Source organism: Oreochromis niloticus, linkage group LG7 (genome assembly GCF_001858045.2).
Source record: "Oreochromis niloticus isolate F11D_XX linkage group LG7, O_niloticus_UMD_NMBU, whole genome shotgun sequence".
NCBI classification, from domain to species: Eukaryota; Metazoa; Chordata; class Actinopteri; order Cichliformes; family Cichlidae; genus Oreochromis; species Oreochromis niloticus.
The window spans coordinates 40,177,506-40,204,334 of NC_031972.2; the positions used below are offsets into that span (position 1 = coordinate 40,177,506).

A 26,829-nucleotide genomic window follows, 5' to 3' on the forward strand; every position below is an offset into this window, starting at 1 on the left:
TCTCTGTAAATAACATTTATTTAGGTATACAATTTAGTATTCTTATTGACTGTGCACCACCACTGCCTGTCTCGCTCCCTTTTCACTTGGTCGACGTCAGTAGCTTCTCAATGCAGCATAAAGCCTCACCGGAGGGCAATAAAAAAAATGAAAACAAGTAATTTTCCTACAATGTTTACAGATGCAGGATCACAGGCATTGCAAACCCACAAGCTGCTTAAAAACTTGAAAGATTTTGTGAGACACCGCTGATGCTTCCTTCTGCAGGGAATGTCACAAGAATGGCAAAAAAAACTAGATCCAACAAAAAAAACAAAGAAAAACCTAACTTACCAGTCATGTCTGAAGTAGCAACTTTCAGTCTTTTACTCCCCCTCCGAAAAAAACAAAAACACAAAAACTATCATGGAAGTCGAGGACATGATGCAACAGATGAATCAAAGGAAAGAAGGAAAAAAAACAAAGAAGCAGCAACTAAAATTTTGCAGGGAACTTGAAAGTATGAAAAGAAACTAGTAAGAAAATAGTGTTCTCTAATACTAAACCAACTGCTATCAAACACAAAGATGATCATGCCCATTTGGTCTCCCTTTTAATTTTCTTAAACAAGGAATGAAGACAAGAAAATGCACACAAATATTTCTCAAGGAGCACACACAGGCTCAGCCTCCTCAAAGTTGAGTGTTCTCTATTCACCTATTAGTGAAGGTGAAATGTAGCTGGTGCCGTCTCCACATTGTGCTGATGCTGGATTTAAGTGCTTCTAATGACATGAGGGAAATGACATGTGGAGCTGTGAGGATGTGTGGCAAACGGACCAGATTTAACGGATCAGGTATTGCACAGATTATTTATAATAATCATTTTTTTAAAAAAAGAGAGGAAATAAGGCAAAAATAAATATACAGCAAGTTCATACAACATTTACATTTTTAGTCAGTCAGATACTAGGTTTTTAGGAGAAACTGTATGTGTGTGCGTGCTGATTAGTCGTCCCACTCGTCGTCGTCCTCAAAATCCTCATCTTCGTCATCATCATCATCTTCATCTGAGAAAAGAAACATTAAGATGAAGAAGGTGGAGAGTTTTCATATTGGCTCAGTCAATCAAAAGCTAAACAGGAAATAAACGAGTGAACAGACTTTACAGATGACCACACGTGCAGACAGACACACAGCCCTAATACACAATGGTAACCTTTGCCCAGTCTCCCTGATGTGCAATAAGGGATTGCACGCACACACACACACAATATATCTATCTATTTTTTATTTATTTATTTATTTTTTACAGTGGTAAGAGGTGGGGCAGTGATAAGTACTTGATTACATGTTTGATGAGAAAATTAAACTGAAATACTGGTAATTTTTCCGATTTCACCAACAGATTGAAGAAAAGCTTAAAGAATAAACAATGAACAACAGGTTGGAAGGTCCATGGAGAAAACCGACTGACAAAAAAGGGAACATTTTCAGGCAGCTACCTGAGGAATGGATGGCTTTGCTCCTCTTCTGCATCACTTCCATGAGAGCACCAACAATGCCTGTGGCTGGAGCTGGTGTCGGAGGGCCGGAGTCTGGATGATCCGACACCTGGGAACAGACACACAGAATACATTAAAAAGATTGCAACATTGTAGCTTTGTAACACAATCCAGGGGAAAGTTGTGGTTCATAGTTTGTGCTTCACATTATTGTTTCAAGATGAACGTTTTAACCTTAAATTAATCTCATGGCATTTAGACAAATTATAATGGAAAACTGCTCTTATGGAAAGGTAGATTAAACATTTTTTGTCTTAAAATGTATCTTTTCTCATGGTTGGTAGTCTAGTAGGTTACTTCACTGCCACCTTTTGCCAGGAGTAGCAAGTTGTAACTGGAAGCTATTAGAGGTGAGGTGGAAAAACTTGGAATGAAAAGTGGAACATCAAATAGTATTTTTGGTGAAATACTCATGTCCATTCACTACATGTCCTCTCATTTTCTGAATAGTCTTCACAAAGGCTCTACATTTGCAAAAGATATTTATGAAATTTGCATTAAATGACAAACAACCCAAAACATAACAAACTCTGATTTTACAAATTAAAAATCATGCTGAATTAGATGAATGGTATGCCCACACTGCAGTACTTTATATACACTGTAGAAAACCTCAAAGTATAATTATAACATAAGACCTAGGTTCAGTTTTACAAAAATAGATTATGAATATGAATTAGATAAAACAAATGGGGAAACATCAGATCTCTGAATACATATTTTTTTTCCACAAAGGGTCTTGATTACATTAATTTTTAAGTCTGACTTCAAAAAGGCAGACTGAGTGACTGTATGAAATGCATAGATATGTTTACCCTGGCATAAAAGGTTTGTCTAAAAAGGGCTGAATATAGGAAAAGCTTAGTTTTGGAGTAGACAGTGGACAGGCTGATTTAAGCAGTAAACAACAAAAACAAACAAACAAAACGAAAACATTGTACTGGTAATTTTGGTGGGCTTTTCTGAGACTGTAGTTAGCTGGCTAATAAGTAGCAAAATTTCCAAGTAGCTTATGAAGAAATCTACCAGGAACTACAACGTGGGTTTTCACAAAAAACCCCCAAAACAAAACAAAACAAAACGCAAAAAGCAAAAAAAAAAAAAAGACTGTCTTCATGTGTGCAAACAAGGCCTCAAGTATTTATCGTACTTATTGTAGTGATCACAGTGATCAAAGGGACTGACTCACCGTCTTGAGCTGGATTCCCTGTCGGATCTGGTCCAGCAGGGCATCTCGTCCGGTACTGGAAGTTGGCACTCTGTTGTTTTGCTCCACCTTCTTCAGCTGGGTTCCTCCTCTAATCTGCTCCAACAGCACCGACTTCCCACCTGGGCTAGGCGAATGAGGCGAGTCTCCACCCCCGCCTACGCTGTCTGGCTCTGGAGGAGGAGGTGGGCCAGGTGGGGGAGGAGGAGGGGGAGGTGGCAGTGCAGGGGTGCTGCTCACCACAGAATGCTGTGCCACTGGGAGAGGTGGAGGGGGTGGAGGTTGGGGAGTAACAGAGGCATGTAAAGGAAGGGGAGGAGGAGGGGGAGACTGGTGGTGGTGGTGGGATGGAGGAGGCGGCTGGTGACTTCCCCTGGTGGGAGGAGGTGGGGGAGGTGGGGCACCCAGAGTTCCCGGTCTGGAGGGAGGTGGTGGAGGGGGGCTAAGGCTGGGGCCCTGGATGGAGGAGGGGAGGAGGGGCTCCTCGGACTCCTCTGGAAGGTGGAGGTGGGGGTGGAGCCAAGCTGTGGGGGGTGGTGGAGGAGGCGGAGGGCCGCCTCGAGAAGGTGGTGGAGGGGGTGCTGCAGAAGATGAAGACAACAAGAAACATCCTACGTTTAACTCTTGTGCAGTTTGGCTCCACTCTGCTGCAGCACTGTGATCTGGGGAAACAGCTGTGATGTTGTGGTCCTGCTCAGTGTCAGAGGATCTGGAGCTCAGCAGAGTAACTAAGCTCCAAAGTAACTAAGGGTCTAAGGTGGGTCAGTTCTTACCACACTGCAACAATGACTTATGCTGCAGGCCCAGTCTGCTGCAGAGCAGGTTGTGTTTGACACAAGAGATAAACATGTAAGAAATCACCATCTAATGACCAATCAGCTCACTGGAAATTTTTTTTAGGAACATCCACTGAACCTCTAAACCCCTGGAGACCTTAGAGACCGTCTGAAGTCTTTATCTTTCCCCGAAAAGCACCAAGCAAAATGATACTTGAGAGTTTAGAATCTTATCCCTGTCGATGTTTCTCAGTGGTATAATGCTGATTACACCAACTTTTCCCAAGTGAACTAGATTAGGAAACCATTGATTGTCTTACTAAATTGAAACCACCTTCATGTGACTGTAGATACCTGAAATATTTGAAGCCACATGAGTAAAATATATCATGAGCATGCTAAACTTCATACTACAGGGTACTCTCTCAAACAAGTCATTTTATAAACTAGCCAGTTTAAGTCTGCAACACAAAAAAATAAAAATCTTATAAAATATTAAAGATAAATGAGGGAACTACTCACATTATTAGAATATAACAGGTAATTAAAGAGGGATTCAATTTACACCAACACATACACTGGCACTGTCCCAAATTCAAACCACTCTTTCCTCTTTTCTAACTAGTCCATGGTAACGTGATTAAAACAGTCAGGACAGAAGAATCTGAGTATGTTTCACAAAATAACAATTCAGACTCAGAAAAGCACTTCATCTGCTCATATTTGCTGTGTGATGGGAAAAAAGGAGAAGGAAGCAGGTGGCAGCTCAAGATAAAACCGTGAGAACTGCAAGATGTAAATTTATAAAAGTTTAAAAATATCAGATCTCTGACTTCATACACTGACCAGTGAGAATCAACTGGAGTTTTATTAAGCATTTCACTTAAATCTGGCATTGATTAAGTTATTAATTGTTTTTTCTGATGAAATATCCCAAAAACTATGAAATAGCTATGTGTTTTGGAAGCGTTAAACAACACAATAAAAAAATAAGCCTTTTATTCTAATATAAAATATAATTAATATACAGTATCATTTCTGTGTTCACAGCACATTTTTGAACAAAGATATTTCTATTTCTAGTTCAACAATGTCTATTTCTCTGAGAAAGACAAAAAAATGGGAATTTAAAACTCTTTTTTTATGCTGCTCGATTTTACTGTTCAACAATTTGTAATTATCAGTTCAGTTCACAGGTGTGTGTGTGTGTGTGTGTGTGTGTGTGTGTGTGTGTGTGTGTGTGTGTGTGTGTGTGTGTGTGCTCACCCTGTCTTCTCAGCTCGTTCTTGACTGCCTCCACCCCTCCCTTCTTCTCGATGAAGTCGTAGATGACCTTGGACGTTTCTCTGTCCTTCAGCTGAGCCTCAGAGATGCCGCACATGTCGAACAGGTTCTTCAGTTCAGGGTCCAGGTTATTCAGCTGTAGACAAAGTATATTTTAAAATATGCTTTACGCTGATGAGGACCTTATGCACGGCTACAAAAACCAGGCCAGCAACTCAACTATGACTTTAGCCACAGAAAAACAAAAATACTTGGGTGGCCGTTAATATGGGCTATGGTAACAGTGACACACACTTCATCTAAAGCTTTTTAATGTCTGATGGCAGCAGAAAGAAACAGTAGATATCTGTGTGTATTAATAACGTCTAAACCCAGTTTTATCAATCAGAATGAACTTCGTCATTTCTGTGCTGTTTTTGTCCTGCTCATGTCACACAACCTGAGCCCGTCATCACTGTTATAAAGCCCAGCATTTGTGCAGGACTTTATGTCCTATTTCCCCTTTTTTCCTCTCTAATAAAATGTATGATGTCCATGTGTTTATAAATCAAAATTATGTTTTCATCCAGCAAGTAACTAGAGAATAAGAACTGTGAAGAGTTGTACATTCATAAACTTAAAGTGTGTACTTTCTAAGGATCTCATGTTTCTGTATCATCTCTGTCCTGTTGGACCCTCATACCCCAAAACACATCAGTCTGTTTAATGCTCCGATATTATTTAACATCTAAAGAAAATTATAGTGTACAATTTTCTAATCCAATAAAAGAATCTTTACTACATCAGCTTACCTTTCATTTTATTTGAAATCTACAAAAGGATCATATCTTTTTAGTTTATTTGTAGCTGTCACTGTGGGATATTGCCCTAAATGTAACTACCTAAAGCTTCCACACAGTTGGAGTGGACGTATTAATATCTGTCTGTGAGATAGTCCCAGAGATATAAAACGATATGAACTAAAAATAAATACCCTGAACACCAAAACACCAGGTGGCCGTCACAGGTGTCTCTTTTTCATAGAATGTAGTGGAGAAATAACAGACACATGACATTTACAATATAAAATCCGCTGGTCCGTAAAGTGTGTTCTTTGGTTTCTGTGTGGATGTATGTGACAGATTTCACTGTCTTCACTGAAGATGACTGACACTGGCCCAGAAAAGTAAACACAATGCTTGTTTTGTGAATGTCATAATGCTTGCAGTTTAATTCACATCTTTTGGTCGATACTTTTACAGTTTCCTCTTTTGATTTTTTTATGCTGTGCAGACAAAAACAAACAAAAAACAAAACAAAACAAAGGACTGAAGTAAATACGGAAGAACAGGTAAGTTTGCTGTTCGAGTCTGCAGCTGCCTGCAGACAAAGATGAAACCGGGCTAAGGCTTTAACCTGGTATGTTACTTACTGTCACTGTTTGTCTATGGAAATATTAACTCCTCCTGAAGAACTTCAATTCAATTTCAATTCAGTCTTATTTATATAGAGCTGAATCACACCAGCAGCGGCCTCAAAGTGCTTTATATTTTAAAGCGAAGACCCTACAATAAATAACTGAATAAAACTGATTTTAAAAGCTAAACAAATGTGAGCTCCCTGTTAATGTTTGATTGGTTATTTATTTATTTACTAATAATAGACTTCCTCATATTCTAGGTCTGACGAGTCTTTAATTTGTCCACAGTGCAGGAGCTCAGACTGACACTCAAAGTGCCGTGTGACACCTTGTGGTGAGCAGGAGGAAATGCACACTGGCTGGACCCTGATTCCTGTTATCCAATCAGGTATTGCCTTTTTATTTTTCTTATGCTTCTGTGCATTAGAAACATTTATTGAAGCTTTAAAGACGATACTAACCTTACAGCTTTTGTTTAAATGATGCTACTAAAATAGATGTTTTAGCAGCAAGTTTTTTGTTAGTACTTTGATTCATTTTCTGTGCACAGCCTGATGTGCAGTATAACTGCTGTGAGCCATTTTTAACACTACCTAACTGAAAATTGGTCTATTTCTTCAGAAATCTTTAGACAAAACGTGATTTCTGTAACTCATCTTCTCTCCAGCTGATCATATCATATAACTGTCACAGGTCTGGATTAGAGAAAACCCAAAATAAACTCCAACATCTGCATCTTTTTTTTTTAAAATCATTAAAGTTACATCCTGTACATTCATTGCAACTTGGAAAAACACTTCAAAGAAACCATTAAAAGCCCCAAATTACCAAAACATTCACGCCCATGTTGAGTGTATGTAAGCTTCTGATAACAACTGTATGTGAAAACAACAGAAACAGTCTTTACTTGTTAATAATTTTGGATGAAAATGCTTAATGTGATTTACAGAAAAAATAAACTTTAATGTTGCTCAGTGGAACTTTGTATAATTTTATCTATTATCAGACTTCACTGACACATGATGGCTCTCTTACAGCAATAGGAGAGCTGTTTAACTGAGTTGCTGTTGCTAACAGTAGCAGTTTTATATTAAGCTAAAAAAACAAAACAAAACCCAAAACTAAATTTAAATACTAAATTTTAACTAAAAACAATGCCAGAAGCCTTTAGAGAGCGATCTACATGTTGGTCAACTAGATTTTAGATATTTCTGTATAATTTTGGAAGGTTGAGCCATTTCTAATAATGTATCCTGATCTTGTCGGGACAAAATAAGTAACTATGAATGGATCCAAAATTTATCCCAATGGGACTTGCAGGGAAATGATTGATCTAGGCCTAATCAAGTCTGAATCCATCATCCTTATACATTTTGGGTGACTTCTGCAATGCAAGTAGACTCATAAAGCTTTAAACAAGTACATTTTAATTAATTGCAAGTGATATAGTAATGTATCGTAACTGATCCAGTAACACACAGTAAATGTTTCCAGTACAAGGAAAGTGGTAGACAGCGTGACAGCTACATTATTGCCAACAAAGTCAGCGTTATAAAGATGTAACCTATAGATTTTTTTCTGAGATGACAGCAAATCTGCAAATTCCTTCTGTGCAGGTTCTCAGATGCAGAGCAGGAAGCAACAAGAGCCAAATTTGTGCGATTTCATCAAGCAGCCACCACGCAAGTCACTACTGTGCTTCTGTGTCTGTGTTTGCTTGTGTGTGTGTATATAAAGGGGGTACTCACATCAAAACCTGTGTTTGGATCCCAGCCCACATGACCAATGTGCCTGAAGAAGACAGATGTGTAGTGAGATCATGCAAACACGTGCGTATGCAAGTACACAGAAGAACATCAGCTGTTTAGCATGTGCACATGATAAACAGTGAATGCACACACTGCACTCTGATAATGTGGTCATTGAAGGCTCTCAGAGGCTCACAAGGCTCTTAATGTAAGATGTTTACTGTTGCCACAAAGCAGTCTATCACTGCTAGATCCGACTGTACGGGCATCACAGAGTCCAAAAACGTTATCATTTGTCATTGTGTTTCAAGTTTTAGGGTGTGTAAAGCAGACTTTTGCTTTTCTGCTGTTCAGTCTCTGCCAACCAGCTAACACCAGCCTTTCTAATCTCATGTTTTCCAATCAGCAAGCTTGATCACTGGTCACTGTTATGGTGACCTTGATTCAGCTGCTTTCACAGAAAATCTTCTGGCTGGGTGAGCTACGACTCTATCATGATTACCTGCAGCTGGGAATAGTAGTCTTCCCACTCTGGAGATTAACTATGAGCTGGAGGTATGAATTAGGTCATATTTGTGGGTTTCACAGCGTGGTATGTGTGCATATGTGCACATGTGCTAAAGGGACCACGTTTTTAACCCCTACCCTTGTGACAGTAAACAACAGAGAAATAATCAGCTACATGTAGTAGACAATTTTCAACTGCACCAACTTAGACTGCAACTGGTGGTCCTTGTTCTGCTTTCCCACTCACAGCAGATCTCCACAGCAGAACTAGGACTACTGTTGCCAGATTAAATCTAAGACACTGCAGTTGAAATCTGTTTGGCCACAAGACAAGAGGCCTTAAGAGAGCTGAATGGCTGCCACAAGAGCAGCTTGCCCACATTAATAATAAGTCATTTTCTCCATCGACAGATGAAAAAGTTTAACTAAATGATAAAATATGTTCATTATTGTAGACATTTGATTTGGTTTAATAAATTAGAAGTCCTATTTGCTCAGCACTGGAGCACTCAGTTAACCGTGTGGGGTGTGACTCGGACTCACTGGAAGTTGCTCGGCGTGCCGATATCGGCCTTCGTCAGCTTCTTCTTCTTGCCTTTGGTTTTCTTGTCCTTCCGGCTCAGGCCGCTGTGGCTCAGCATGTTGTTGATGTGATATGACTGTTGATGGCTGTGGGAGTTGTGGAATCGGACATTGTTGATCTCCGGGTTCTTTATGTCTACTGTGGCCACGTGCAGAGTTGGGCCTGTGCATGTGGAGGAAGTTAGCAGAAAGAGTTGAAAGAGAAACAACCACTATAATTTTTTTATGATTTTTAACAACTCAAATTTTTATTGTCATATATTCAGCCAAAAAGTATCTTTGTGTGTGTGTGTGTGTGTGTGTGTGTGTGTGTGTGTGTGTGTGTGTGTGTGAATGTGAGTGAGAGAGGTCATTGGGAGGATGACCTCAGAGAACTAGAGACAAAATACAGAGTGAGTGTGATAAGTCATTTATTTTGCTTTGCATCAGTCCAAAATATATCAAATGTGAGCAGTGGTGGAGTGGGTCGCCAACTCATCAGAACATTGGTAGTGTTGAGGTGTCACTGTTTCAGTTTTTATTTGTCATATGCAAGTTAGCACAGGGTCAACATTGCAATGAAATGTGTTTATGTGTGAGTGAATGAGTTTGTGTGTACATATTTCTATGCATCTTCACATCATGAGTTCAGTATTAGGACATAGTGCAAAGTCATTTATCCATAAAGGGACATCCATCATGAGAGATTTAAACCTAGCACAGCACCTCTTGACAGCTGCAGCACTAATCATGGCAGCACAGGAACAAGCTTCAAGTACAAGATCCATAGAAACTGGGTGCAGGCTGTGCAAAGATGCCCCTGAGACAATCCAGCACATAACAGCAAGGTGTAAGATGCTAGCAGGCAGGGCATACATGGAACGCCATAACCAAGTGGCTGGCATAGTATACAGAAATATCTAGTACCAAGTATGGCCTGGAAGTCACAAGGTCAAAATGGGAGACGCCCCTATGGTGGTGGAGGATGGCCGAGCTAAGATCCTGTGGGACTTCCAGATACAGACGGACAAAATCGTGGTGGCTAATCAACCGGACATAGTAGTGGTGGACAAGCAGAGGAATACGGCTGTAGTGATAGATGGAGGGATACCGAATGACAGCAACATCAGAAAGAAGGAACAGAAGTACCAAGGGCTCAGAGAAGAACTCAAGAAAATCTCAAGAAAATGCAAAAAGTGAAGGTAACAGTGGTCCCAGTGGTAATCGGAGCAGGTGTGGTGACTCCCAAGCTAGGCGAGTGGCTCCAGCAGATCCCAGGAACAACATTGGAGATCTCTGTCCAGAAGAGCGCAGTCCTAGGAACAGCAAAGATACTGCGCAGGACCCTCAAGATCCCAGGCCTCTGGTAGAGGACCTGAGGTTGAAGGCCACCACCCGCCCTTTATTTATTTACACAAATATATATTTTTTAAAGGCTTAACGCCTGTCTGAGGGAACTGAAACAGAATTCCATGCAATGCTGGTTTGCTCTTAACTCTAGGAAAATAATCCAAGCAAGCGACCCTTTTTGACTCTCTCACAGTGTCATCAACATGCCTTGCCATAATCCCATGTACTGATATGACAGAAAGCTGCTACAAACTGTGTGGTTTCATCCGTCTGCACTGAGCATTCATGACATATTCTTTTTTAATGTGCACAATGAACTGTCCCTGTTGTTCCATCTCTTCTCCTGTTGATGCAAGCCATACAGTCCTGAAATTCCTTGTAATCTCCACAAACTGAAGTAACATCTGACACAGCCACTAATCCACTAGTAATCCATGTCTGAATCCCTGGTTGCACCCCCACCACACTCCCCAAGAATTCTGGACTTCTACAACTAGACTAACAGGTCTACCTCATCAGCAGCCTAAGGACTAGGGTGGGGTGGGGGAGGTGCTCGTTTCCCTGCTTTCAAACAGAGCTGTTGAGGCACTTTTGCTTTGATATCAAAATAAGCACTTTAATAGTGCTGACTGAAAAGAAAATACAAAGCCTTAATCATTTATAAAATTCTAAAAACTAACATCAAATATCCATCCACACTGATGACCACATTTTACAGCTTATAAATTAAAGCAAGGGATCAAAAGCAGCCATCTTTTAACCAATATCCAGCTTAATCATTTAGATGAACAAAAATGAAAAACGTGCTAATTTCTATTAAAAAAAAAAAACAATTCACAAAACATTAATGAAGTTTAATAAATATTTTAAACTGATGTAATACATAATTATTAATTAGAAGTCCCAGAATCAGCAGGTACAATACACAGAAAACAATAAGTAATGCACCCAACCGCCATGACCTGTATGCACGCTCGCCATGCAAGGCTCCACAGCTGAAGAAAAAGCATGTTGAAGCGCAGAACAACATTTAGACAAGGTCAAAGGTCAAAAGGCACTGCATATCACCCCAAAAACACCATACCAACAGTGAAGTTTGGAGGTGGAAACATGATGGTGTGGAGCTGTTTTTCAGCATATGGCACTGGCACGCTTCATGTAACTGAAGGAAGGATGAATGGAAAATGTACAGAGACATTCTTGATAAAAACCTGCCTCCATCAACCAGAATGATGAAGATGAAATGAGTGTGGATGTCTCAGCAAGACAATGATTCCAAGCACACAGCAAAGGAAACTCTCAATTGGTTTCAGAGAAAGAAATTAAAGTTGCTAAAACGGGGCAGCCAATCATCTGACCTGAATCCAGTTGAAAATCACTGGAAAGCACTAAAGCTCAGAGTTTATAGACGGGGCCCACAGAACCTTCAGGACTGTTTGTGGGGAAGAACGGGGCCAAAATCAGACCTGAGCAATACATTTGACTAGTTTCTCCATACTTGAAGATGTTATCACCAACAAAGGCTTTTGTATTAAGTATTAAAACCCACACTAGAGGGTTTAAAGAGAACAAGAGAAAGCGTGTGGTCTACATACGGCACAGAAAGGCTTCTCGATAAACCAGATTTAACCTGCTTCACTCGGTCAGTGTGAGAGCCAGACTGTGAAACAATGCTGCCAATGTGTTAGGAAACGTCACAACAGCACACTGCAGTCTACTAGCATTTCTCAAACACACACACACACACACACACACACACACACACACGTGTCCTGTAGGACAAACGCTGTTGTCATCACTGTCTCGCCTCTGTGGTCATACAAGGTGGTCTTCTACAATACCAGTGTTTGCCAGTTTGGCCAACACTGCTCTTAAACACTGGATAATGGGAAATGGACTGGTTCTTATGTAGTGCTTTTCTACTCTGAGCACTCAAAGTGCTTTACACAACTTGTCTCACTCACCCATTCACAAATTTACACCCACTGCACAAGCACTGTTTTCTATGCTCTTGCTATCTAACATTCAAACCCATTCAGACTCAGATGGATGAATGGGGTTAATATCTTGCCCAAGGATATCTGGCATGCAACCACCAACTTTCCCCGTTAGTATGTGACCTGATATACCACCTGAGCTACAGCCACTCCTACAGCCACTGCAGCCCTGAACTGTTCTAGAAATAACTAGCTGAACTGGACATCAGCTGGTTCTTATTCTATATCCTAGTATAAAGTCAATGGATTCCTTACCAATCGCCATCAAAACTGTCTTAAGTTCATGTGTTTAACAGCTTTCATTTAATGGTCTCTCCACTGTAACCATCAAAACCCACACAAGCAAGTTCAAACAGATATTCCAACTGCAAATTTACTCAGTAATTTTCAAAAAACACACACGAAGAACAAAACAAAACAAAAAATAGAAGGTCAATAGTAGCAATCCGGTGCATTTGTTGGGTATATTTGGTGGTTTATAAGCAGATGATCTATATTTCCGAAACTGCAGTTCCTGAAATTTAAGTGTTACTAATGTTTAGGAGGTGTATTTACAGAAAGACCTGCCAAACCACCATTTAATTCAATGTAGCAAAATGGATTACATGAAAACTGAACCAAGAAACTAAAAGCTCAACACGTATTTGCTCACAGATAATAACTGCAGTCCTGGCTTAGATTCTTAGAATTAATTTATTTAGAATAGCAACCTGCTAATATTGGAAATGAGTGAGTGCCTTTATTCTTGGTTATTCAGTGCTTCATATGCTACAGTTTTAGCATATTTCTATCAATCCTCTATTGAATCCTTGGATAACTGAAACTTTTACTTTGCCATTTCTCCACATGTTGCATCTTGCTGTATTCCTTTGTTTTTTTGTTTTTTTTTACTTCAGAGGATGGATGATATCCTCATTTTATTCATTTCTATGTACTTATTGAAATTTTTGAAGCCGGAATGAGAAAAATAATTTTTACGAAATTAAGTTAAGAGCCTACGTAAGCAAAACTTATTAAGAGTTTAACATACCATTTTTAGGGTCGCCTCTTTTCTCTGCAAAAGAAAAATTAACAGAATTATAGTTTCAGGAAAGTAATCACGAGTCAGCAATCTTTAGAATGTATGAAGCGGAACTTATTAAGAGGTTTTAGTGGGGAAAAAAAAATAAAAAAAATAAAGAGTCAGAAAAGTGCTTTTTAGGTTCAGTTAGTTCTGTTAAAGCCCTAAGGTGCAGAAATGCTGCTTCACAGCATTTTAATAGAGCAGTCAGGAATTCTTGGCGTGAGCAGAAGAAGAAGAGAAGCAAAAGATTTAAAAGCTCAACTGTGTTTGCCATACAGCGTCCTGCCAGCTGTGCCGTGAGCCTTTGAACCCTCAGTCATCGTCACAGTTTGAGAGGTGCACTTCAAAAGGCCAACATGCTGGAAGGAGCTGAAGGGAAGTCAGAGGAGCCTCACAGCAGAGACATTTACTCTACTGAGAAAGACCGACAGCGTTACAGCAGCAGAGAGGAAGAGATGGAGCACACAGTAGCGAAGCAAAAGAAAAAGGAAAAATAGGGGAACAAAACCCCACAGAAACAAACAAAAACCCAGTCCCAAACCAAACCTGTCAGTGGAAACCACAGCTTGATGACTGATATGAGAGGTGATATTTTTTTTTTTCCAAGAAATGCTTTTGCTGGTGAGGATCAGTCCTCCACTATCTACAAGGCTTCCACTGCTAGTGTCCGGAGAGTCAGTGCTATTCACAGTAGATTTTCATTTTTACTTTCACCACTAAACAATCCAGCACTTTTAACTACCTCACCTCTCTTTCCTAACAGTGTGCCAAACTCTAAGTCAGCTCCAAACCTGCCTTTAAGGCAGTGACTTTGGAACCGCATTCAGGCTGAGTGAGCAAAAGATAAGGTGTGTTCTCCAATAAAAGTTGTGAAAGGTTAAACCGATTGAGGAAGAACACAAAGACAAACTGAAACATTAAAGTTCACCTATTTTCCGCTGTCGTCGGTTGAGCAAATCATCAATGGTGGCTCTGAATCGTTTGGCTTCTTCCTCACTAGCGAAGTTCAAACCAATCTGACATGTCTGAAAGAAAGAGAAAGGGCGAAATATGACTCTAACACCTTTCTCTGAAGAAGAGAAAAACTGTAGAACATTAAATCTTCATACACTGTAGGTGGATAAAGACAAGCCTGACAACTGATATTTGGACATTTGAAAGAACCACACATCCTTATTTTATGCTGATAAGATTCTTGGTGAGAATAGACTCTAAAAAAGGAAGATTAATCATCTGCTGTAGACATTCAGGTCTTGAAGTAGTCAAAAGAAAATTTTAAGCACTTACATCTCCTGCAAATGTAATGAAGTAGGGTCTGGAGTTGCTGATGAAGAAGTTGTGGTAGAGTTCCTGTTCGAACATCATTTTCCCTTCCTACAGAAAAAAAATTACAGAAAAATGAAATTGAAAAAAAAAAAAAGAATTCTCCGAGTTCAGAAAAAAAAAAAAAAAAAAAAAATCTGACTTCTAATCCTCTATGATTTAAATTCATACTCCCAACAACCCAAAGAGAGATTTAAGAGCTGGCTGCTTGCTAAAGAAATGAAATTTCTTCCTCTGGAATTGATTAGATCTTCAAACAATGATGCATTTTAGGTATCCTTGAACACACCTCCAAAAGGAGCTCACCTCCACTTAGTTATATGAAAAATCACCAACAAGAAACTTTCATATATTTGCAGCATGCATTGTCTATCTAAAAGTAAGGCTGGGCCATTAATTATAACTTTAATTACAAATTTGGCTTTGAACACAATCAAACCATTTAAATGAGATAAAACAATTACTTATAATTTTTAATTTTTTCGCATAAAACTCGTGTTTTATCTTGTGTAATAAATTAAGCACAACCCCTTTTTTTTAAAACAGTATGTTTAGTTCAGCTTCAGCCAAGATGACAGAAGAGCACATTTGGTCAATGAGCGCTGACTAGAGGAAGTAAAAGTTACAAAAAGGTTTTTCAAATCAATTTTATTTATATAGTGCCAAATCACAGCAACAATTGCTTTAAGGTGCGTTTTCTGCAGGCGTCTCAGGATCTCCCGGTTTCTCTTACTCAGGACTGAGGTGCTGGGTTTATTATTGGCCCTGGCATCACACTCCCTATAGTTATAATACAGGTCACCGGAGATGCACAAGTCTGCCGTCACCTGAACCCACAGACCACCCACGGTGATCAATACCTATTAGTCTGGTCCACAAACAGTATAAAAGATGAACATAGCTTACAGATCTGAAAAGTGAAGCAAAATAGCTTAAACCTGAATTCTATTTAATGGCCATGAGGAGACGATACTTCTGGCTGCAAATACACTCTGAAAAATACTCTCCGCTGAGTTAATGAGTAAAGATAATGAGTTTATCAGTCACTTATTTTGAGTCATACTGAATAGTACTAACTGGTTATACAGTGTTTCAGAAAGGCAGATTATCCCTGTTACATTCATGGCTAAACATGAATGTAACAGGGATCGTAACAGGGCATTCCACAGTCAGACGCTCCTCTCTCCTGTCACATCTAGTTCAATCAACAGATTGTTTGTTAGCTTAATGAAATCTTATACTTATGAAATAAAATCTGACCAAAATAACTATGACTGTCCTTCTTGTCATAATTCAGCATTCCTTGATTCTGATAAGTGAGCAGTTTTTTTCCCCATCAAAGAGAAAAAATAAATATATACATATGGATATATATAGCTTAAGTCCACACTGACATTACTTTGAGAGCCTGTATCCGCCTCAGGCAGTAACCACACATCTGATAATTCATTTTGATCCATTAGAGATGTACAACTGAATGTACATCATATTTAAAGTGCTGTTCTAATTAAGTCAGTGAACACAGAGTAAATGTGAGAAGTCTGGCCACAACCCTCCACAGAAGCAATCTGGATGTAGCGCTTTCAGTGGGAGAAAGTTTCCTTCAGTCTCAGCTGACTGCAGGTTTTCCCAACATTATAAACAGTACATTTGCACAATAACTGAAACTAGCACCACTGGCAAACAGTGTTATTGCTGTTTTTGTTGTTGTTGATCAGTGGTCATGACAATTTGCATATTAATGATCAAAAACTGACCTCACAGCCCATTGTTTGTCAGTGGTGCTAGTCAATGAAGATGTGCCTTTCAACTATTCTGCAGTCTTTAAAGCTTTTGGATTGTTTCCGTTTGGTGTCACTCACCTTGATGTCAAAGACTCTGATGAAGTAGGATCTCTGAGGGTTGTCCTTGACAAGGCAGGCCACTCCACAGCACCTCTTAACCCAGTTACAGCTCCTCTCAGCACCATACACCTGGACCACTGCTGAACACAGAGTCTGAAGCACAGATATGATGGTTAATATCATCACCTGTGTGATTTACAGAAAGAACAAAGACAGCTACAGAAAAGAAGAAGGTTAAGTTGCTGAAAATGTAACCACTTTATCTCCCTCCATTTATTCTTTGAGATTTTAGAGACACACAATGTTCTTTAGTATAAACCTGTAAACTCCATGTGTGACAAATGGAGGAGGAAACATACACTATGCAAAACCTTCAAACAGCCATAATTACAGCTGGGAGGAGAAATACAGTTGGTTATCAGGCAAATACTGAGACCTTTGGAAATCAGATTATATATGTCAAATGCATTCTACCTTAACAGGGAGTCACAAATGTGCAGAATCAAATGAATATATCCAAGTCAGATTTGATGGCAGGATATCAAAGGCCCTACAGTGATTTGTGAGTTGTGACTCAGCTGTATTGATGTAGTCACAAACAAAACAAGAACTCTGATGTCAAATTGCTGACTTTACATTTACATTAGGTGAAAAGTGAAGGACTTGTAGCTCTTTTTATACACCGATTCCCAACTTCACGAGGGTAAAACTTAAAAGTACTGACTTATTGCGTCACCGCCTCATTGTCTTACACTTTTCCACAGTGTTTTAATCTTGACAACAAAAGGAGTCCAGCTGCAGTAGTCAGCACTGCACGGGTTTCAAACAGCTCCAGTTTGTGGTTTCTGCAGAGGTTGCACTGTGTTTTATGCACTGCCATGATTCCTCCCTCTGCAGTGGAAGTAACTCTGGCTGCTGAGGGAGTTAAGAGGAAATGTCACTGCGTCCTTTCCCTCTGTAATTTATAGGTGCAGGTCAGAGGAACAGGTGCAAACACTTTTTAGCAGGAAATCACCAATCAGCATCCCCCAGAACAGGTTAAAATTTGTTCCTTAAAAGCTTAAATTAAAAGCATCTAAATTCTTACAGAGGAGAAGAATGCAGCAATAAACACAGTGGTGACACTGCTGCCTCTGCGAGCTAAGATCTTAGCATCTGTTAACGAGGAACAGAAAAGGCAATATCTCAGTCATTTTAATATCATTAGCAGCTAGAGTGCTTCCTGTTAAACTCCTGATAGTGCCTACTACCATGGATTAGTGCTAAAAACATGTACATGCATTAATCACTGAAGAGGTAGCTGATATGAGCAGTTAGTATTATGTAGTAGTTTTCAATGCAATTCAAGTTTTATTTATATACTGCCAAATCACAGTCACCTCAAGGCACTTTATATTGCAAGACAAACACCCTATAATAATACAGAAAAAACCCCAACAATACTCAGATGGCCCCCAAAAGCAAGCACTTGGCAACAGTGGGAAGGTAAAACTCCCTTTTAGCAAGAAGAAATCTCTGGCAGAACCAGGTTCAGGGAGGGGCAGCCATCTGCTGCAGCCAGTAGGGGTTGAAGGAAGGAAAAAAAGTGTGCGAAAAAGAACCAGAGATTATTAATAACTCATGATTAAATGCCTGGCGTCTAAACACAGCGAGTGAAAAAAGGTGAGTGACTAAGAAATACTCCGTGCAACATGGCGAGTCCCCAGTAGCCTAAGCCTATTGCAACAAAACTAAGGAAGGATTCAGGTCCAGCCCTATGTGCTTTATCAAAAAGGAAGGTTTATCTATTGTTGTGATCCAAATTGGAAGCAGAAGAGCGGCTTGAAAGCTGAAGGCTCTGGCTCCCATTCTACTTTCAATTTCCTAGGAACCACAAGTTCAGCCTGCAGTCCAAGAGCAAAGAGCTCTATTGTGGTGTTATGGTACTGTGAGATCTTTTAAGATAAAATGGGGCCTGATTACATAAGACCTTTTATGCGATGAGAAGGATTTTAATTAGATTCTGGATTTAACAGGAAGCCAGTGAGGAGAAGCCAATTTTGGAGAAATATGCTCTCTCTTTTCTAATCTCTGTCAATATTCTTGCTGCAGCATTTCGGATCAAATGAAGGCTTTTCAGGGAGTTTTTTGGGACATTCTGATAATAATGAATTTCAATAGCCCAGCCTAGAAGTAAAAAATGCATCAACTAGTTTTTCGGCATCACTCTAAGATAGGACAGGATGTTTAGAGATATTACACAGATGCAAGACAGCAGTTCCACATATTTTAGTTTAATTTGTGCATTGTTACTCAGTGTTACTAACAGCCAAGGTAATGCCATGCAGAGTGAGTATCTGGTTAGATACCATGTTTGTAATATTTATTTTGTTATTTAAGGACAATACCCTCAGTTTTATCTGAATTTAGAAGTGGGAAAATGATCATCCAGTTGGCAAGATAAGTGGGCCAGAGAGAGCTTGAAGTCACCCCGGCTTACCTCTAATCACATCTGAGAGAGGGAAAAAGTTCTTAACATTCAGCCTTTTATGTTTAAAATGATACAGAGTGTTAGTCTTGGTAGCAGGGGATCAGTCCGCCAGGGCCTCCACTCCTGGTCACCACCCGACACACACTGCACCAGACCCCTACAGCACCTCCTGTGGGTGGTGGGCCTACGGAAGGATGGGCCCATGTCCCTTTTCAGGTTGTGCCCAGCCAGGCCCCATGTACTAAGGCCTGGTCACCAGACCACCAGCCCTTGGGCACCCTCCACGGGCCTGGCTCCAGGGCGGGACTCCAGTAACCCTATCCCAGTCAGGGTGAACTGTTCCTTTGATTATTATCGCTAAATCTGGTCCCTCACCCAGGACCAATCTGCCATGGGAGACCGTACCAGGAGGCAAAAGCCCCCTGAGAACATAGCCCCTGGGATCCCTGGACACAAACACAAACCCCTCCAACATGATAAGGTAGCGATTCACGGAAAATGGTGGAGTAGCCACTGTGGGTCAGGGACGAGTTCCTGCCCCAGGTGGAGGAGTTTAAATACCTCAGGGTCTTGTTCACGAGTGAAGGGAGAAGGGGGCGGAAGATTAACAGATGGATTGGCGCTGTAGCTGCAATGATGCAGATGCTGCACCGGTCTGTTGTGGTGAAGAGAGAGCTGAGTGCAAAAGAAAGCTCTCAGTTTACTGGTTGAGCTACGTCCCTATCCTCACCTATGGTCACGAGCTGTGAGTAGTGACCGAAAGAACGAGATTGTGGATACAAGCGCCAGAAATGAGCTTCCTCTGAAGGGTGGTTGGTCTCTCCTTTAAAGATAGGGTCAGAAGTCCGGCTATCCGGGACTGGCTCAGAATAGAGCTGCTGCTCCTGCACACTGAAAGGAGCAAGTTGAGGTGGTTTAGGCATCTGACAAGGATGCCTCCTGGGCTAGTCCAGGGTGAGGTGTTCCAGGCATGTCCTACCCGGAAGAGGCCCCGGGGCAGACCCACAACACGCTGGAGAGATTATATCTCTCGGCTGGCCTGGGAACGTATTGGTGTTTCCCCAGACAAGCTGTAGGAGGTGGCTGGAGAGAAGGAGGTCTGGGCTTCTCTGCTTAGGCTGCTGCCCTAGATGGATAACAGAGTTAATCTTTATGTGTTTTTGCTAATAGTAAATCATCTTTATCTGTATTTTAGGCCTTTTCTCTGCTCATTTTTCCATGTTGAAGTATAAATTCAAAAGGATTTGGATTTCCATTTTTCCCTAGTGGATATGGCTTCGCTTCTATTGGGTTATACCTACACACAAGAGATAAGGGTGTTGATGGCCAAGGCGCGCTCATTCTCTTAAACTTTTTCCTCACAAAGATCAGAACAAGGTCAGCATTATCTAAGAGTGGGTTAATTAGATAGGTATAATTCAAGTGATTTGATTTTTTTTTATTAGTATTATTTGATTCTGCTTTTGTTTTACTGATTCTAAACTACGTTAATAAAATATCCTGCATCACAAAAGTCTACATTGTGGACATTACCTTTTTAGCCCTTTGTTAAACAGTACAGGTAAAAACCTGAGTATTAATCTGCTTTAATATATATAGCTCTTAGAGGCTACTTCAGCCTTATAAAAGTAACAGACCCTTGGCACTTAGTTTTCCCAAGTCACTAAATGATTTTCCAAGAGAACCTATCTGCAGGGGAGCTGCCATTAACAGGTGTGGCTGCTAGATGCCGGGCCTGCAAGGGTACTCGGACTCCCGTTTTTTCATATCAGAGGAGGCAGGGTAGGCACCCGGAGAGCTTTTGAGGTAGTTAGAATTGGGCAAGTCCCCTCACCCATCAGCTCCACATAAGCTCTGTACTGCCTACTGGGTAAGATCCATGGGATCAGAGATTAGGATTAATTTGACGGAGCTGTATTGGGGTGCCGGTCCTATAGATCGGCACAGGTCTTAATGTCTTTAAGACATTCCTGCAGTTTAACTAAATGAATGAAAATCTATGCTATGCCTTCAAATGGTACTGCCTAAAGGAAGCCTGTACAATGTACATAAAAGTGGTCCTAGCACAGAACCCTGTGGAACTCAATAATTAGACTGTATGTGAAGAAGACTCTCCAATTACATGAACAAATTGGAGTCTGCCAGATAGATATGATTCAAACCAATGCAGCACAGTATCTTTAATACTCACAGCATATTCTAATCTCTGTAATAAAAGATGTTCAATGGTATCGAACGAGGTCTAGAAGGACAAGCACAGAGATGAGTCCACAAGAAGACCATAAGTAACCTTCAATAATCCTGTTAGTGTAGTCAGATGAATTCTGAAACCAGACTGAAAATCTTAAATCAAACCTCTCCTCTGCAGATTATCAGTTATCTGTTTTACATCTACTTTTTCAAGAAATTCTGAGATAAAAGGAAGGTTGGACATTGGCCTTAGCTAAGACAGTTCGGTCAAGTGATTGTTTAATTCCAGCCACCTTAAAGGCCTGTTGTACATAGCCCAACAGGCTTCTCTGCTTTTTTAATTATTGTTGAACAGCCCAGTCTTGAACACAGCACATTAACACCATGTACAGGTAACGCTGACAGATTGTCAATCTACTTATATGAAAAGAAAGAAACCAGATAGAAAAATCAATTGGAGAGAAAGAGTCTGAAAAAATATCACTTATGACCCTATGATATCATAATGTTGCTGGGGAGACATCATCATATTGTAATTAAAAAAAAAAAAAAAAAAAAAGGCTGACGTCAGCATGTTGTGATAAAAAATGTTTTAGAAAACACAAAGGCTATCCCTTGTGCTCTCTGAGTGTTTTTGTGTTTTCTTGAACGGTTAAATTTTATTTGTGAAGAATAGTTTAAGATTACAGGAATGCTTGGTTCAGTGTTCTGACTCTTATCACGACTACAGTGCTAAAAAGAAACCCTGGGTTGTCCTTGTGTTCTTCAATCACTGATGAATAGTAAGATGTCCCAGCGTTATAAAGGTTTTTGTTTTTTTATAGAGCAACAAACTCTTTTTTTCAGGCTAAATTAAGATTTTCTAAATTAGTGTGACACTGTTTACTCTCCAGGTTATATGCTTTAAAGTGCGTGTTTGAGAGTTTTACTAGTGAGTCAAGTACTTCTTAATGGTTTTGTCTAGTAGCAGAATAATAGTAATTATTAGAGCTTCAATTTATAAAAATTTAACAGCAAATTTAAGAAGCTGCTTTTATCACCTCTGAGAAGAACTCTGCGTTGTAATTTTGTTATTGTGGCTATCATTTGCATCCAGCTGATGAGGACATAAAAGCACAAATTCGCTGTGTTCATCTTTTAAGAAAGCCAAGCTCAGCTTTTTACCTGTGCTTATTTACCAGGAGCGAGCGTAAACAATGCTGACACTAAGAAAGAAAACTGTAAAAACACAGTCTCGGAAACTAAAACAATGAGCTGAAAGTCCATTTACTTGCATTGATTCTATCGTCCCCCTCTTGATATGCATGTACACCTGTATGCCTCTTAAATGTTTTTTCTTCCACGTATTGGCTTAGCATCTAAAGCAATGACTCATTAAGGTTATCAGGAATTACCCCAAAAAAGTATTAAGTATTGTATTAAAAGTTCTATTTATCGCTGGCCATTTCCCCCTGACCATATTCATCTTTATGTTTTATTTATGAATAGTTGAGTAACTCAATATTCATCTTATTTCTGGCTATTCTAGCTGGACTGAGAAGCACATGCATTTCCCATAAAATGTGAAGTGAATGCACCTGCACCTACTTTTAAGTTGCAGGTGGTAAACAAACGCAGGAACTTACGGCGCATTTCCTGCCTAAGTAGCAGAACAGGCACTCGTTCTCCTGCGGGGTAAGGAGCAGGGAGCCGACGTTAACCGCCCTCCGGGGCGGTGGGTGGCTGTTCATGGCACCAGAATCTTGTAGTCGACCCCGAAACAATGCAGTTATCCCTGGAACGGGTACTACAAATGGCTGTATTTACAGAAAATCCATGCGGGCTCCGGTTGCTGTGGCCTGCAACCGGATCATCTCCGCTCAGTTCGACTCCGAGCAGGAGGGCGGAGGAGGATGTGGTTGCGATCTCTTTTCCAGTCTTGGTCCTGCTTAGGAAAACCCTTGTATTCTCGGTTTGGTGTTGAATGTGAAACCAGTGACTCGTTAAGTGTACGTAGACAGATAAACGCTCAACTTTCATTCGGAAACTCCAGCGGCTGCAGCAGTAATGCGTACATCCAACATGGCAGCAAGAGGGAGCAAACCACTTTAAGGATACAGCAGAGGGGTGTTGCTTTCAACAAAATCTGCCCATATCCGCTATAATACAGATAACATGGGCAGAAAAGCCGAAAGATGTGACACCTTAAACACTGTAAAACTGTTGAATCTGTATATTTTTTTCTGTGGTAAGAATAAAATGTCGCTGATAACAAAAACGGTTCATCCCATGTGGCAGCAGAAATGCAGCTCTGCAGAGGGAGAAGGGTGGGGGGCAGGGGGATGTCAGTAGATGCAGAGCATGGAAGTATGAAGAAAATTCTCTATAAAGAAACAAATAGCTTTATCATTATCATTTGCCTGAAATTAAATTGATTGTATTGTTAAATAAGACTATATTCTTGTACTAATCCAGATATAGAATTTCTTTTTATATTATACATATTCTACTTTATCTTGTACATGTTATAATATTTGCAGTATGTAGCCTACTAATAGACTTGATTGACTGCTTTCTTAACCAGGGACTTTCTAACCAGCATAAGCATTGCAGACACTGAGAAATAGATTTTGGAAGACCAAAATAATGTGGTAAAAGTCTAAATTCTCTATCATAATTCCCTATGACACTATTCTTACAGGTCACATCTTTATAGTTGTCTAATTTAGTACTTAAACCTGATTCCATGGCCTGACCACTAACCATTTTTCTGCTTTTCTATAGACTCTTCTGGTGCTCTGCAAAATGCCCAGAATGGCACATATCCACAATCCTTATTATTCCAGTCAGTAGTGGTGAACAACTGCCAACAGATCCTACAATGATGGGTGACATCATATACGCACAAGTTTCAAAACTTGATCTGCTAACATATTAATGCCAGACACAACAAGGTGCCTTTTAAGGTTTTGTAGAAGACCTGTCCAGAAGCATAATGTGTTGGCTGTTCATTGTATAAGACGTGTTGATATCGAGAAGTACAATGTTAATGCTCTGCCATGACAATCAAATCAACCTAAATTATCTTTAATTGGTAAACAAATAAAATGTTGAAGTTTGTGAATGCTGAGGTGACAGATGGACAGACAGTCTCATGGAGGACCTGTCTTCATGCAGCAAGTACATCAGTGGCATTAACACCAACACTAATCTGGAGACCAGCTGCTCCTACATTCTGCAGTATAAAACACTGAGCAAAGGTCACAAGTTTCAAAGAAGCAGCACCGACAATCTACAATGTTCTCATGAAGCAGGATCTCAGTAATTGAAAACTTTGGTAGTCATCTTTGGGACCAAGGATTTTATCCTATAAAAAAGTCTTGTTTGCTTAAAATGTTATCTAAAAAAGCTGATTTGTTTATCTTAGTTTCAACAGATGGTGAAGAACGTTGGGGGTGGGAAGTTGTTCTTGCTAAATGGAGACAGAAGAGATTTCTAGCACAAGGGATGATGCAAAACCAAGATGGAGTTTATATACTTTTTTTTTCATTGTTTGTTTTGGTTTTGTCACCTTGGTTATTCAAAGAGGGTCATCCACTGTCAATCTTCTACCAGTTATTTTGCTAGAAGTCGTGCTAGATATCAACATAATTTCCCCAAATTTCTGTTAACAAGCCTAAAAGAACATGGAGCCGAAAAAAAATCTATTTATACTATTAGGATTAGTGTAATACTATCAATATCATATCATATATGAATTTATAATAGTTCACCTAAACATTTTATTGCAAAGCTATCCAATTTGTTTAAACATTCAGTACATTTTGGTAATCATATTGTTGTAGTTACAATGTTATTATTAAATTGCAGGTTGTTTTTTTTTTGTTGTTTTCTTTTTACTTTACTGCTGCCTATGTGGTATTGGTAAAGTACCCTAATGTCCACTAGATGGTGGTCTTCTCATGCTTTTCTCTTCCTTGGTTGATGGTGGAAAAAGAAGAGAGACAAATTGGACCTGCACTCTGATGGATCAGTAAGCTTATTGTACTAGTATGTAAGCAGCCCTTGGGCCAACGTAAGCCTGTTTACAGTACAATAAAACAAAATGTGAGGACCCAAGTGGCAGACAGAAACTCTGTCTGCTCACAGGCAGACAGAGTTTAACAAAGCGAGCCGTTATTGAGGCTGATATCCAAGATACAAAACATGAAATGGAATACCAAAAGGAAACTAAACCTATAACTTGCTGTGAACCAATAACTTAGAATAAGAACTGGAAGTAGGAGACACAGGAAACACAGGGAAAAGCGACTAGACATCCTGACAATGAACATACACACACACACACACACACTCACACACACACAGTAATGAGGGAAGAGGAAACAGGTGAGAGCACAGCTGACACTACTACTAAACTGAAAATAATCCACACAAAACAAAGGACTGTCAAAATAAAACAGAAAGTGATACACACTGAGACCCAGACTAAGACACATGACCGTGACGCTGAGCCTGGGTAATAAACAAACATGGAGACATGACAGACTGGAGAGACAAAAAGGATGAAACATAGAGATGAATGAGAGTACAGGAACCAGGGAGTGGATGAAGCAAAAACTCAGGTGTGGGAGGAGTTCGGAGAGGCCATGGAAAAAGACTTTTGGACTTCCTTGAAGAGATTCTGGAAAACCGTCAGGTGTCTCAAGAGTGGAAAGCGCTGCTCTATTTACACTGTGTATAGTGTGGGTGGAGTGCTGTTGACTTTGACTGAGAACCTTGTCGGGTGTTGGAAGGAATACTTCGAGGACCTCCTTAATCCCACTGGCACGTCTTCTGTGGAGGAAGCAGAGTCTCGGGATGAGGGGGAAGACTCGTCTATCTCCGGGGTGAGGTCACGCAGGCAGTTAAACAACTCCTTGGTGGCAGGGCCCCTGGGGTGGATCAGGTTCCTGAAGGCTCTGGATATTGTAGGGCTGTCTTGGTTGACATGCCTCTACAATGTTGCGTGGAGCTCACGGGCAGTACCTCTGGATTGGCAGACCCGGGTGGTGGTTCCCATTTTTAAGAAGGGGGCACCGGAGGGTGTGTTCCAACTATAGGGGGATCACACTCCTCAGCCTCCCTGGGAAAGTCTATGCCAGGGTGCTGGGAAGGAGAGTCCGTCCGTTAGTCGAATCTCAGATACAGGAGGAACAGTGCAGTTTTCATCCTGGTCAGGGAACACTGAACCAGCTCTTTAACCTCTCGAGGCAGTGATGCGGATGCTGAAGTGGTCCGTCGTGATAAAGAGAGAGCTGAGTGTAAAAGCAAAGCTCTCAATTTACTGGTTGATCATCTCCCTACTATTACCTATGGTCATGAGCTGTGGGTAGGGACTGAAAGAATGAGATCGTGGTTACAAGCGCCAGAAATGAGCTTCCTCTGAAGGGTGGCTGGCCTCTCCCTTAGAGATCGGGTGAGGAGCTCGTCCATCTGGGAGGGGCTGAGAGTAGAGCCGCTGCTCCTTCAGGTGTTTTGACATGTTTTGGGCACCTTACAAGGATGCCTCCTGGGCACCTGGGTGAGGTGTTCCAGGCATGTCCCAT

At 40.4% G+C, this 26,829-nt stretch overlaps 1 protein-coding gene across 1 annotated transcript; it reads right to left on the reverse strand.

Moving 5' to 3' along the window:
* Positions 1 to 23,407, reverse strand: wasla (WASP like actin nucleation promoting factor a). Its single transcript, XM_003449175.5, is given in 13 exon segments — positions 1 to 1,048; positions 1,484 to 1,592; positions 2,733 to 3,221; positions 3,223 to 3,270; positions 3,273 to 3,331; positions 4,793 to 4,946; positions 7,958 to 8,000; positions 9,008 to 9,209; positions 13,403 to 13,426; positions 14,364 to 14,460; positions 14,723 to 14,809; positions 16,621 to 16,755; positions 22,888 to 23,407. Coding segments are annotated over 13 exon segments (1,614 nt in total). The 5' UTR covers positions 22,993 to 23,407; the 3' UTR covers positions 1 to 986.
* Between the last annotated feature and the right edge of the window lie 3,422 nt (positions 23,408 to 26,829).